At 38.1% G+C, this 14,925-nt stretch overlaps 1 protein-coding gene across 3 annotated transcripts in view; it reads right to left on the bottom strand.

Moving 5' to 3' along the window:
• Nucleotides 1-4,134: 4,134 nt before the first annotated feature.
• Nucleotides 4,135-14,925, bottom strand: part of COPS4 (COP9 signalosome subunit 4) — a 36,119-nt gene continuing 25,328 nt past the window's right edge. For 2 of the 3 annotated variants that reach the window (XM_026509845.4, XM_026509847.4), the window contains 3 exons: nucleotides 10,535-10,650; nucleotides 8,467-8,551; nucleotides 4,135-4,641 (listed from right to left, as the gene is read on the bottom strand). In XM_026509845.4, the coding sequence (XP_026365630.1) occupies nucleotides 4,508-4,641; nucleotides 8,467-8,551; nucleotides 10,535-10,650 (335 nt within the window). In that variant the 3' untranslated portion in view covers nucleotides 4,135-4,507. The remainder of the gene's footprint in view (nucleotides 4,642-8,466; nucleotides 8,552-10,534; nucleotides 10,651-14,925) is intronic. The other variant, XM_026509848.4, reaches the window with a different exon arrangement.

Below are 14,925 nucleotides of genomic sequence, written 5' to 3'. Positions count from 1 at the left end.
TTTGTTGGGACGGGGGAAGGGGAGGCGAAAGTACAGGATAGGTTTATCGTGAAGTTTCAGAGAGATCAAATGTAAAGGCACCTGGACCTCACTAGGCACTCAGCAAACTTGAGCGCTCCGCCACTTCTTTTCCTTGCCTCGTGGATTTAGCTGCTTTGCAAGGTTCTATCCGGGATCCACTCTTTTCGTATCTCATGTTCTTCTTAGTGTCATCTACTCCTATGGCTTCAGCTGCCTCCTCGATGTTAGGGAGGACTGTATTTCCAGTCTCCCCCTTACTGCTGATGTTCTGAGTGACTCTTCAGCTGCCTACTAACCGAGTCCATCTGGATGCGCCCTAGGCCTTCTCTACCCCACATGTCAAACAATATCACCACTTACTCAGTTGTTCAAGATGAGAAATCTAAGTATCTATGAGAATCAATGAGTCCTGAATTGACTATTTGCGCCCTTCTCCCTTCTCCTCACATCTAATCAGACACTGGCTTCCGTCACTTAAGCTCCACTTGATACCCCCAATGGGTGATCTATTTTGTTTATTTCTGTATCCCCAATGCCTGGAACAATGCCTGACACCTACTAGATACTTACTCAAATCATTTATTGAATGAATCAATCTGTCTTCTTCGTTTTCACTGCCCTGGATGTAGTCCAAACCTTCATGCTCTCTTTGGAAAGTCAGGTACTCAGTTCCTGAACTAGTCTGCCTGCCTCTAGTGACTCCAGCTCCCGTTACCTTCTTTCCAATCCATCTTATAAACTGCCTGCCACAAGTTCAACTGTGAACATTCTAAAAAAAAGACCCCAAATTTTCCCTGGCCCTTCATAATATAGCCCCAGTTTACCAGTTTGCCTCTTCTGTCATTTCTTCACTCTTAAAATTGCCTACTTTCATGACCTTCAAACACACATACTTTTTTTAAAATTTCAAATTCCAACTGTTCGCTGAGGTAATAAAGCAAAACAAAACAAAAATGTGTTTTATGACCCAGGATGTAGTCTATCTTCGTGAATGTTCCATGAGAGATTAAGAAAAATAAATACTCTGCTGTTGTTGAAGTAGTCTGTAGATGTCAATGAAATCCAGTTGACTGATGGTGCTGGAGAGTTCAACTATGTCCTTACTGATTTTCTGCCTGTTGGATCTGTCCGTTTCTGATAAGGGGGTGCTGAGGTCTCTAAATCTAACAGTGGATTCATCTATGTGTCCTTGCTCTTCTATTGGTTTTTGCCTCATGTATTTTAATGCTCTGTTGTTGATGCTCTGGTTTTAATTGAGCATTTTATAATTCCATTTTCTCCCTTCTCTCTTAGCATATCAACTGTATATATATTTTAAAATTTTGTTAGTTACCTTCCAGTTTGCAATATACATTTACAACTATCTAAGCCCATATTTAAACACGATACTGTTTCATGGGCAGTACAGCAGTCTTATGAGACTATTCCCAATTTCTGCCTCCCATCATTGCTGCCATTCATTTTACTTACCCATATGCTATAAACATTAAAAAATTGTAGCTATTATCCTGAACAAAGTCATCTTCTAGTTAAACTAAAAATTTTTTAAAAGATTTTATTTTACCTTCCTCTGTTTGTTTTCCAATGCTATTCCTTTATCCAAGTTTCTAACCCATACCATTTCCTACCCCCTGAAGAACTTTTAGCCCTTCTTGTAAGGCAGGTCTCCTGGCAACAAATTTCTTCAGTTTTTGCTGAGAGACTCTTCTTCTTCTTTCACTTTTAAAGGATAATTGTGCTGGATATTATCCTCCACCGGTGAACTTTTTCTTTCAGCTTCTTAAATATCTACACTCTATTTCTGCTTGCATGGTTTCTGACGAGAAATCCAATATAATTCTTATCCATGTTCCTTTATAGAAAAGGTGTTTCTGGGGCACCGGGGTGGCACAGTCAGTTGAGTGACCAAGTTTTGATTTTGGCTCAAGTCCTGATCTCAGAGTCGTGAGATCAAGCCCTGCATCAGGCTCCGCGCTCAGCACAGAGTCTGCCTGGGACTCTCTCCCTCTCACTTGTGCTCTCTCACTCTAAAAACAAACAAATAAATCTTAAAAAAAAAAAAAAAAAAAGTATTTTTTCCCCCTAGCTTCTTTCAAGATTTTTTTGTCCTTGTTTTCTGCAGTTTACATATGATATGCTTAGGTGTAGATCTTTTTGGTATTTATCATGCTTGCTCTTTTCTATGCTTCCTGGACCCGTGGCTTGGTGTCCATCATTAATTTTGCAAAATAGCCATTCTTATTTCAAATCTCTCTTCTGTTCCTTTCTTCTCCTGGTATTCCCATTATACCTATGTTATAGCTTATATAATTGTCTGACAGTTGTTAGTTGTTTTTTTTTTTCCTATTTGCATTTCAGTTTGGAAAGTTTTTACTGACATATTTTCAAGCTCACTGATCTTTCTTCAGGCGTGTTCCGTCTGGTGATTAGTCCATCAAAGGCATCTCCATTTCTGTTAGGGTTTTATTTCTAGCATTTTTTTTTTTTTTAATTCTTAGAGTTTCCATCTCTCTACTTACATTACCCATCTGTTTTTGGATGTTGCCTACTTTTTCCACTAAAAACCCTTAGCAAATTGAGCACAGCTGTTTTAAATTCTTGGTCTGATTAATTCAAACATCCTTGCCATACCCGTCTGATTCTGATGCTGGATTTGTCTCTTCAGATTGTAATTTTGGGGGCTTCCGGGTGGGTCAGTCAGTCAAGCAACTGACTCTTGACTTCCGCTCAGGTCATGGTCTCAGGTGTGTGAGATAGAGCCCTCCATTGGGCTCTGTCTGCCCTAGGCATGGAGCCTACTTAAGATTCTCTTTTCCTCTGCCCCTCACCCCCCCTCTGAAACAGTAACAACAACAAAACAAACTGTGTTTTTGTTTTTATGTTTGTTTGCCTTTTCACTGTGCTTTGTAGTTTTTTTGATTGAAAGCCAATTATGTATCAGCTAAACAGGAACTGAGGAAATTAGGCTTTTAGTATAAGGTTTTATGTTGATCCAAGTAGGAGCTAGGCTGCATTTAATATTTGCTATAGTTGTGTAGGAGACTTCAGTTTCCTCTCTTCCTTGTTTTCATTCTCCCCTGTTGTACTGTTTCCCTAAGAATACTTTCTTGAAGAGTGTATCCTATCGCTCTCAAATTCCACCATGATGACACTGGAGCCCCGTTTGATATAACGGATTCGGGAAGTATTGTATAATCTTATGATTCTAAATCTGCTTATACTTAACCTGAGTCCCTGGGCTGTGACCTTCTGAAGTGTTTGTAAGTCCTTTTTTTCCTCCTCTTATGCAACATAGGCTACAGGGGGCTAGAACTGTGTAACTGCCCTTGCCCCAGGTTGGATAAGGCTCTGGTAACGCAGTTTTCCTTAGAGGGCAGGCTTTTGTCATGGAAGATGATCCAGGTGTATTTCACAATAGTTACGTTCCCTTTCCCAGTCCTGCCTGAAACACAGGGTATCCTGATCTCAATCCTGAGAACCTGACTGGGTTCCTGGGGATAAATCCTAGAGAGTGTAGGGCCTCCTCTGAAAGCGGGCCCGCAGGGGGTTTTAACTGTCAAGCTAGTTTACACTCAGCCTCCAGTAACTTGTCAAAGTTACCATGTCACTGTTCATTTCAGTTACTGCTCCAGTAGCTTCTGCTCCAGTAGCTTCTGCTCCCCGTAAGCTCTCTCAACTACGATTCTGTCTTTCCAGTTTTTGCGGTAGTTTGTCCTATGACCTCAATTCTCTGGTAGAACAAGAAAAGCCATCGATTTTCAGCCTGTTCAGCCTTTTTCTTATCATGAGGATGGAGTGATGACTTCCAGGCTCTTCACATGTGGGAGCTGAAACTGGAAATTGCCTACAAACTCATTTTTAAAAGTCCTTTTCTCTACAAAGCTAGCCTGAAATCACCCTCTCTGAAGAGCCTTCCCAGACCTGTCTCTAAGAACGAAAAGCTCCTTCCTATATGCAACTACAAGTATTCCACGTGCTGTCTCTTGGCTCTGTGACCGACTGGCTGGAGAACAGGCATTATGGCATAGCTTTTCGGTTCTAGCGTACGGTATAAATCAGCGTCTATAGAAATGAAAAGAAAAATGAACTCGCTAATTAAAAACAAAGTACTACTTTTATTTGGCCCACTTCTCCATTTATTAGAATTACCACATTTGGAGAGGCACGAAGCACTTTTAAGTTTTACATGACTACAAAGTTATCACAAATCCCAAACTTTTTAGCCACGGATATTTCTCTTACTCCGTTTAAAGAAAAAGCTTTCAAAACATTTGAGTTAGCTTGATACACAGAGACCCTGGATATATGGGAACTACATATTTTTAAACGCTTGCGCTTCCTGTTCTAACAATGTCTCCTTTAAATGGAATCCAGCATAAAAGGGATTGAAATACGTAAGGTCATGATGCAAATGCTTTGGAGAGACAGTGAAATTAATCTGTACAACATCGTAAAAGCTGTCGTGTGCACAGAGCTTTGCAAGGGTTCACTGGGCCATCTGCGCCTCCATGGCTTGTGCTGTCCACTCTGGTGCCGTCTGACTAATCTTTTCCAGCAGGTTATTCACTTGGAAACAAAGGGACTGGATCTGTTTGTCCCACGTCGGCAGGGCTTCCCGTGCTACACAAAAGAAGGACAACGTACACAGTTTAACATTATTCCATATATTCACAGCAAGTGTGAGGTAAAAGATGAACACAGCAGTATTCATTTTCAAAAATCTATCCCCAAAATCTTGGCTAATAAATTAAACTAATTAAGCAATATTAAGGAAAGTACCCAAATTACTGGCACAAAGTACAAAACCAAAAAACACATCCACACAGATTCATGTTATTATTATTCATGAAAACAAAATAAAACCAACCAATCAAAGCACCTCAATCACAAAAACCACCACAATAAAAGCCTCACTGAACCCATCTCATCACGTCTCTTGATTGATAAGACTCTGCCACCTACTGGAGAAAGCAAATCTCTTTATACAGTCAAGGCTGTCTCTACTGGACTCTGAGGGATAGTTTAATGTTTAAACAAAAAAACAAAAAAAACTCAACATGAAAACACCAGGATTTTCTCTGCACCAGCAATATGCAGTTAGAAATGGTAAGCTTGGGGGAATATCCCATTCAAAACAGGACCCAAATTTACAAAAATGGGCACAGAATTAATGAAAAAAAAACACTAAACTAAAAAAAAATTTTAATAAAGGACACAAAATAACTTGGGTAGATATAAACGACAGTCCCAGATGGAAAGATGCAATATAACAAATAAAAGGTCATTCCCTATTAATACATACATTTTTAAAAATTACGAAGATAATCCCCGTTTTGCTTTCTCAACAGGACAAAATTATTAAAGTTAATATGAAAGAATTGATGTTTGAGAATAGCCAAGATGATTTTGAAAATTAAGAACAGCGGCAACACTGTAGTATATCTCTACAGTGGAATGAAGTACTGCTTCCACGCTACGACAGGAACGGAACCAGAAAGCACTCTGTGAAGTGAGACAAGTCAAAGGTCACGTAGTGCACAACTGCATTTCTATGAACAGGTAAACCCAGAGCTAAAATCCAGACTGGCGGCTGCCAGGGGCTGGAAGAAGGAGGGATGAGGAGCAATGCTTAATGGGCACAAGATTTCCTTTTCGGAAGATGAAAATGTTTCGGAACGAGGTAGAGTTGGTGGTTGCACAACACTGTGAACCTACTAAACGCCACTGAATTGCTCGCTTTAAAATGGTTAATGTTATGTGAATTTCAACTCAATAAAAACATATAGCAGCGGAGGTGTAGGAGATGCTTTCCGACAGTAAAATTTACTATAAGTTTGTTTACTACCATATTGTTACAGATCAGTGGAACCAAACAGATTACTGAAAGAGATCCAAACATGTATGTGGAGCCTAATAACTGTCAAAGATCAGAAAGTATGTTTTACTTAATAAATAGTACTTATAAATTAGCAATCCGTCTTAAAAAATGATAAACTAGACCACACCTTAAAATTATACACAAAAATGAACTGTAGACAGATTATATTTCTAAACATAAAATAAATAAAAATATTAGAAGAAATTTTAGAAAGATAGCAGTTTTACCCCAAAGTGAATGAGTCCTTTTAAAACAATACAGGAAACTAAAAAGCCATAAAATTAAAAATTGACATATTTGGCTGCATAAGAATTTTAAAATGTGTTTATAGTACATATTGCCTTACTTCAGAAACACAACTGACAGAACGGGAAAAATATGTGTAACACATATAACAAACAAGAGCTTAAATTATCATTAAGCCCAAAGCTATAGCAAATTGATACGAGAGGTCTGAAGGAGAGGTATAGGGGAAGAAAGGAAATAGACCAGAAAAACTAACATCGATTCACAGAAGAAGAATGCTAATGGCCAATACATGGAAAGATATTAAACTTTACTAGTGCCAAGGAAATACACATTAAAAATAATGTAGTATTTCCTCCCCTTCTATTAGCAAAACATATAAAGGAATAATATACAGCTGTTCAACATTCATTCTCTCATAATGGTGAAAGTGTAAATACCTACACCTAGAAAGGCAAATATAAGCACTGTCTGCATAGAGATGGCAACTCAATCAATGGAAACAGATGAGATTACCAAGGGAAACAGTATAGAGTGAGGAAGAAAAGGCCTGGAGTAAGCCCTAAGCAACTGCAATATTTCTACTTAAAGGCACTATAGAATCTACAAAGATGACTGGAAGAATACGTGGAAAAGGAGGAGGGAAAGCAGGAGAATGGGGTGAAAGAGATGAAGGAATCAAGATGGTGTGGGTGGCGGGGATCAAAAAGAAGTGGAGGATCAGTGCTACTCGATTATGCTGAAAAGTCAAAATGAGGCCTGAAAAACAAAAAGATCTTTGTTCAAATGGGAGAGACGCAAGTATGTTTAAATACTGATGGAAAGAAGCCAACAGAGCAAGAAAGAATGAAAACAGACAACATAACTGCTAATTTCAAGTTCCTAAAAAGTTGTTTTTGAGAGGGAAGGACACCAGTCAGAGAACGGATCTCAAAGCACAAGGAGAACTGGAAAGGGAGACAGAAACCACCTCTGGTAAAACACAGGGGAAGAAAAAGATAATCAAATGATACTTAAAATTCAGAAGTTTTATAAATCTGATCAAGAAGTTAATTTAATTTCACACGGATAGATTTTTTTTTCTCTGTGAAATAGGAAACAAGGTTTGCTGCTGAGAGTGGAGGAGGAGAGAACTCCGAGATTTAAGAAAAGTGAAATCTAGAAATACCCATTGCAGTGTAGAAAAAAAGAGTGGATTAGAGAAATGTGTCAAGAATCCCAGGTACTGTTGAGAAGCCACGACCTTGAATTTGCAGTGGTTATCAATCTGTCTGGTGTTCTGACTCTTCTCCAGCAACATCTGTTAGCTACCCGAGTACAGGAATGAAAAAGATGGAGAATGGGTTCATTCCAGGTGAAGTTTTCCTGAACAGCTGGAACAAAAAGTTAACAAGCAAGTCATCTAGAGCACCTGTGAAACGGTAATTAAAATAATGATCAGGGCGCCTGGGTGGCTCAGTCGGCTGAGTGACCAACTCTTGGTTTCAGCTCAGGACATGATCTCAGGGTCCTGGGCCTGAGCCCTGTGTTGGGCTCAGCGTGGAGTCTGCTGGAGATTCTCTCTCTCTCCCTTTGCCCCTCCCCTGCTCATGCTCTCTCTCTCTCACTCACTCTCTCTCTCACTCACTCTAAATTAAAAATAAATAAAATCTTAAAAAAAAAGAGAAAGAAACATATAATGAATCATGGATGCCAAGCTGGATAAGAAGAGGAGTGAAGACAAAAAAGGGGTGGGCTGACTGGAAAAAAGTAAACATTAATGGACTGGAGGCTTGAAAGGAGTCAAGGAAGAGCTGAAGTAGAACTTAACTGACACAGACTGCTAGAAAGACTGGAAAAAGGTTATGGTGAGAATGGGGTATTTTAAATTCAAATCTTACAAGTAGCATGGTTCCAGGTACAGCAAGGTCTGTGATGGAAATGAGATAGGAACAGGGGTAACAGACAAGGTAATACACAAGAGTCAGGAGATGATGGACTTCTCTGTCTGCCTCCGTGAGTTCAATGCGCTGCTGAAGAGGAAACCCAGTGGCATCTCTACATGCCTGACACAATGGTATGGGGGAAGTGTCTGATGAGTCAGTGAATGAACTGGTATAATGATTCCAGTTTCAAATTTTTCCACAGCATAAAAAATGCTGCATTAAGTAGAGTCACGAATGTAAGTTCATAAAAATTATTTTAAATTATTTATTTGGGAAATAAGTTCATTCCGGTTAGTAGTATACTGGGTCAAAGGAAATTGTTCAACATGTCCTAATCATAAATATACAAGAGTTTCCTGCCATTTCATTACGACAGAAATAAGCAAAACCTCTTACTTTCAAAATGAACTATTCCATCAATCTGATCAATAAATCCATTCATACGTCCTTCTGTTATCATTTGTGATGCTATTTTTTCTGCCTGTAAAAAAAAATACAAAGAAACAATGAACTCTCACAAACTTTATCATATCTAACAGTTACTTACATACAAGAGAACTGAAGTCTCTTGGTTTAGCTACCCACACATTTTCTGTATCTGTTCATCGGCCATTCATCACAAGATTAATCTTGTAAATCTGCCTATTTTATCCCCCAGTTCTTTCTGGGTATAATAGATTATTTTAAGTTAACTGGGATCTGTTTTACTTGTGATTTTGGGACAAGAACCTAGCACTTACCAATTTCTTCCTCTGCTTAAAACCAAACTAACAATTTTTATTCTGAGATCCACACCTCAAAAAAAAAAACTAAACTAGTTTTTCTTTTTATTTCATTTAAATTTTCACAGTGTTTACCACCTAAAAAATTCTTCAAGAAAGTAATATTTTGAAGGAGGAATGATGTTCAAATTTAAAAGGGAATTAAAAAGGGGCACCTGGCTCCCTCAGCTGGTAGAGCATGGGACTCTTTATCTCAGGGTTGAGTTTGGGCCCCATAAGTGATTAAAAAAATAAAATCTTTTTAAAAAAATTACATAAATAAATAAAAATTAAAAGGATTTTAAAGACAATTAAAGGGGGGTGCCTGGGTGGCTCAATCTATTGAGCATCTGCCTTCGGCTCAGGTCATGATCTCGGGGTCCTGGGATTGAGTCCCACATCAGGCTTCCTGTTCAGTGGGGGCTCTGCTTCTCCCTCTCTCCCTCCCTTTGTGCTCTCCCTCTCTCTTTCTCAAATAAATAAATAAAATCCTTAAAAAAAATAAAGACATTAAAGGGAACCAAAAGGTCCTCTACCCAGCTCCTAAAGACATGTTTCATGTTTACTATGTGTAAGCAAACTGGCTTAGGACTTGGTCATTTTAGTAACTCTGACCATCTTCACAATCAATCCTTTTTTTTTTTTTTTTTTAAAGATTTTTATTTTTATTTATTTGACAGAGATAGAGACAGCCAGTGAGAGAGGGGGAGTGGGAGAGGAAGAAGCAGGCTCATAGCGGAGGAGCCTGATGTGGGGCTCGATCCCATAACGCCGGGATCACGCCCTGAGCCGAAGGCAGACGCTTAACCGCTGTGCCACCCAGGCGCCCCTCACAATCAATCCTAAACAGACTGTACTACCATTTATTGTTAAATATATATTCACTTCCCTAAGTCTCAGCCTAAGAAGAAAGTATCTTTTAACGGGAACTTTAGCTTTGGTTCCCAAATTGTTCCATTTCCTGTACTGTGTATGGAATGTGTACAAGTAAAGGAACTGTGTTAGGAAATTCTAAATCAATTTAGATGTGACCCATTACTACATGACTTTAAGGTATGTAAGTCAGGTAAAAGTAAACTGATTGCTTATTTTTACTTATTTAAAATTAAGAGAATGTTTTTAAATGATACCTGAAATACCCTCTAAATACTACTGGTATTTTTGTTGGTATTTGTACAGAGCCAACCAAACCCTTATCATAACTAAAAAGGAAATTAATTTCCTACTAACTCAGTCAAATTAAGATAAATCAAGCATAAAAGTTACAACAGAATAGCCTAGAGAATTACCACAGTTATTCTTTCAAACAGTTGAAATATTTAACCTTTGAGTCAATCTAGAGCAGAAAAAGAAATAAGGCATGTATCAAAACCTCAAGTTCATCAGAAATCAGAAAACACTATGACGTGGATTTAAACAGACATTAAACAAAGATTCTCACAAAATGGGTATCATAACCTGGAATCCCTTTAAGATTTTCATTCTAGGTCACTTTATCATAAAATACAGTTTAAAAAAAAAAAAAACTAAGACAATTTCATTACAGTACTACTTTAACATTCAAATAGTTTATTTCCATTTTCCTGAGGCTTTTTATGTGTTTTTTAATGCAGTTGCCAACATTTGTCAATTACATATTTTCTCATTACATCAATAATTTACTTTCTTAACTTCTTTTTTATATATTGGAAACAAGAAAATACCTTAGCTGCAGGGATCTCTAAAAGAGCTCCAAGTTCTTCAAAGGTAATATTATTATATAATTTGCTTGCAGACAACAAATTATGTTCAATAACAGCTCTGTCCAAGATGCTAGAACCTTAAATAAATATAAATAAGACAGTTACAAGCTTGAAACTTGTTTTACATTTTTTTCTAAAAAAGATGTATTTATTTGAGCGAGAGTGAGTGGGCAGGAGGGGCAGAGGTAGGGGAGAGAGACTCTCAGGCAGACTCCACGCACAGCCCAACGTGGATCACGACCTGATCCAAAACCGAGAGTCAGACGCTCAACCGACTGCGCCTCCCAGGTGCCTCTTGTTTTACACTTTTAAAAGACTCATCCTTATTTTTCTAAAAATTTCTACACATGTAACAACTCATAATCATTTTCTTTATTCCTCTTACAAAATTGTAGAAGGAAAATGCCTTATTTGGTAGAGTTTGAATAATACACAACTAAATACAAATAACATATTTAGAAAATAAGTGATTGGCAAGTAGTTACTAACTGGCTGAATGGATTTAACCCTTTAGGTTCGGGGTTCTACCTCCTTAGGATAGCTATCAGATTCATTAACTTAACTCTTCTTGCTATTAGCACAACCTTTATTATCAAGAAGCAACAAAACCAACATGTAACCTGTTCTGCAAGCTTGATAAAGTCAATACGTGTACAGCTCAACAGAAATACCTCTCTTCTTTTGGGCATTCCATATGCCCCTTACTGGGAGCCAAAGATGAGAAATGTCTGGAGGTAGGGCCAGCTAACCACGAGACATCAGGTACAGCATCCTCCCCTAAGTGAAGTGACAAAAGGCCTGACGAAGTGCTGGACATAAGGCCCCATTCTGAAGGTGTCTGACTGCTAGGCTCACCCAATCCTTTTTTTTTTTTTTTTTTAATTTCCAGGTTTATGGAGATATAATTGACATAATGTTGTTGTTGTTTTTAACTTCAATGATTTTTTTCAAGTTTTTATTTAAATTCCAGTTAGTTATCATAGTGTTACATTAGTTTAAGGTATAGAATCTAATGATTCATCTCTTATATCCAACACCCAGTGCTCATCACAAGTGCTTTCCTTAATACCTATCACCCATTTAATGAGTCCCCCTGCCCACCCAAAATTGACAAACTGATTTTAAAATTCATTCCACTGGGACTCAGAGGAGCCAAAACAATCTTGGGAGAAACAAAACAAAACAAAACAAAACAAAGTTGGAGGACTCACACGTCCCAATTTCAAAACTTGCTATAAAGATAGAGCAGCTAAGACAGTGTGGTACTGGCATAAGGACAGGCACATAGAATAACGGAATAAAACTGAGACTCCAGAAATAAACCCTCACATTTATGGTCAACTGATTATCAATAAGGGTACCAAGATAATTCAATGGGGAACTTACAGACTCTTCAACAAATGGTGCTAGGGCAACTGGATATCCACATGCAAAGAATAAAAGTGGACCTTTACCTTACACCCTAAACAAAAACATGAACTCAGAATGAGTCAAATGTCTACATGTAAGAGCTACAACTATAAAACTTACAGAAGAAAACAGAGCAAATCTTCATGACCTTGGATTAGGCAATGGTTGCTTAGATATGACACTGAAAGTACAGGCAACAAAAAGGAGAAACAGATACCCTGGACTTCATCAAAATTAAAAACTTTAGTGTTTCAAAAGATACCCTCAAGAAAGTGAAGAAACAACACACTGAATGGGAGAAAATATTTGCAAATCATCTGATAATGATCAGGTCTGGAATATATAAAGAATTCCTATAATTTAGTAATAAAAGGACAAATAACCCAATTTAAAAACTGAAAAGGATCTGAACAGACTTTTCTCTAAAGATATACAAATAGCCAATAAGTACATGAAAAGCTGGGAATGCAAATCAAAATGATGAGATACCACTTCATACACTAGGATATCTAAATCAAAAAGACAGATAATAAATATGAGAGAAAATATGGAGAAATTAGAACCCGTACACACAGCTGGCAGGAAATGTAAAAAGGAGCAGCTGCTTTTGAAAACAGTCTCGCAACTTTTCAAAAGACTAAACACAGAGTTATCCTATGTCTCAGTCATTCCACTCCTAGGTAAATACCCAAAAGAATTAAAACCCTGTGTTCATACAAAAATTTTTTACATGGAAGATGGTGGAGGAGTAGGAGACCGTAATTTCTTCTGGTCCCAGGAATTTAGCTACATAGCTATCAAGTCATTCCAAACAACTGGGAACTCAACCAGAGATTTAAGAAAAGAATAGCTGCAACTCTACGAATAGAAAAACGAACACTTTTGCAAGGTAGGAGGTGCGGAGAGGTGAATCCGAGGTGATATATGGGAAGAAAGGCCCCAGGTGGGGCGTCTCCACCAGCCAGCTACCGGCGAGTGATAGAGCAGCAGAGCACAAAACCAGAACTATTAGAAGTCTGCTCCAAAGCCAAAGAAATGTTGAAAAAGAAAACCAGAACTGGTGGCATCACAATTCCAGACTTCCAGCTCTATTACAAAGCTGTAATAATCAAGACAGTACGGTACTGGCACAAAAACAGACACAGCTCAATGTAACAGAATAGAGAACCCAGAAAGGGACCCTCAACTCTATGGTCAACTAATCTTCGACAAAGCAGGAAGAGTATTCACTGGAAAAAAGAGTCTCTTCAACAAATGGTGTTGGGAAAATTGGACAGCCACCCACATGCAGGAGAATGAAACAGGACCATTTCCTTTCACCATACACAAAAATACTCAAAATGGATGAAAGACCTAAATGTGAGACAGGAATCCATCAAAATCCTAGAGGAGAACACAGGCAGCAAATGCTTCAACCTTGGCCGCAGTTGCTAGACACACCTCCAAAAGGCAAGGCAAACAAAGGCAAAAATGAACCACTGGGACTTCATCAAGATAAAAAGTTTTGCACAGCAAAGGAAACAGTTGACAAAACCAAAAGACAACCAACAGAATGGGGAGAAGATATTTCCAAATGACGTATCAGATAAAGGGCTGGTATCCAAAATCTATAAAGAACTTATCCCGAACTCCACACCTAAAGAACAAATAATCCAATCAAGAAATGGGCAGAAGACGTGAACAGACATTTCTGCAAAGAAGACACACAAATGGCCAACAGACACATGAAAAAGTGCTCAATATCATTTGGCATCAGGGAAATACAAATCAAAATCACAATGAGATACCACCTCACACCTGTCAGAATGGCTAAAATTAACAAGTCAGGAAACAACAGATATTGGTGAGGATGAACAGAAAGGGGAACTGCATTGTTGGTGGGAATGCCAGCTTGTGCAGCCACTCTCCACAGTATGGAGGTTCCTCAAAAAGTTGAAAATAGAGCTACCCTATGACCCAGCAATTGCGCTAGTGGTTATTTACCCCAAAGATACAAATGTAGTGATCCAAAGGGGCACCTGCACCCCAATGTTTATAGCAGCAATGTCCACAATAGCCAAACTATGGAAAGAGCCCAGATGTCCAAATGACAGATGGATGGATAAAGAAGATGTGGCATACACACACACAATGGAATACTACACAGCCAAAAAATGAAATCTTGCCATTTGCAATGACCTGGATGGAACTAGAAGGTATTATGCTAAGCGAAATAACTGAATCAGAGAAAGACAATTATCATATGATCTCACTGATATGTGGAATTTAAGAAACAAGGCAGAGGATCATAGGGAAAGAGAAGAAAAAATAAAACAAGACAAAACCAGAGAGGGAGACAAACCCTAAGAGACTCTTAATCATAGGAAACAAACTGAGGGTTGCTGGAGGGGAGGCAGGTGGAAGGATGTTGTAATGAGTGAGTGATGGACTCACGGTGGACTGGGTGATGGACACTAAAGAGGGCATATGATGTAATGAGCACTGGGTAAAGACTGATGAATCACAGACCTGTATCTCTAAAACCAATGATACATTAGATGTTAATTAACTGAATTAAAAATTTTTTAAATTTTACATGAATATTCATAGAAGCATTATTAATAGCCCAAAAGTGAAAATAACCTAAATGTCCATCAACTGATGAGGTACTAAAATGTGGTACATTCATATATAGAATATTATTTGGCAATAAAAAGGAATAAAGTACTGATAAATGCTACGACATGGATAAACACTTTGCCAAATGGAAAGGCTATATATTGTGTGATTCCATTTATATGAAAAGCCCACCCCAGACAAATCTATTGAGCAGAAAGCAGATTAGTAGTAATATTATATGATTGGGAATATACTAAAAAACAATGAATTGTAATTAAAAAAAAATTACGTCTCAAAATTGCTAATGCAGCAGGGTTGTAATGCCAACAAACAAAAATGTCCAA

The sequence above is a fragment of the Ursus arctos genome, unplaced genomic scaffold (assembly GCF_023065955.2).
Source record: "Ursus arctos isolate Adak ecotype North America unplaced genomic scaffold, UrsArc2.0 scaffold_9, whole genome shotgun sequence".
NCBI lineage: Eukaryota > Metazoa > Chordata > Mammalia > Carnivora > Ursidae > Ursus > Ursus arctos.
The sequence above is the reverse complement of the archived record's forward strand: the minus strand, read 5'-3'. Positions and strand labels throughout refer to the sequence as shown.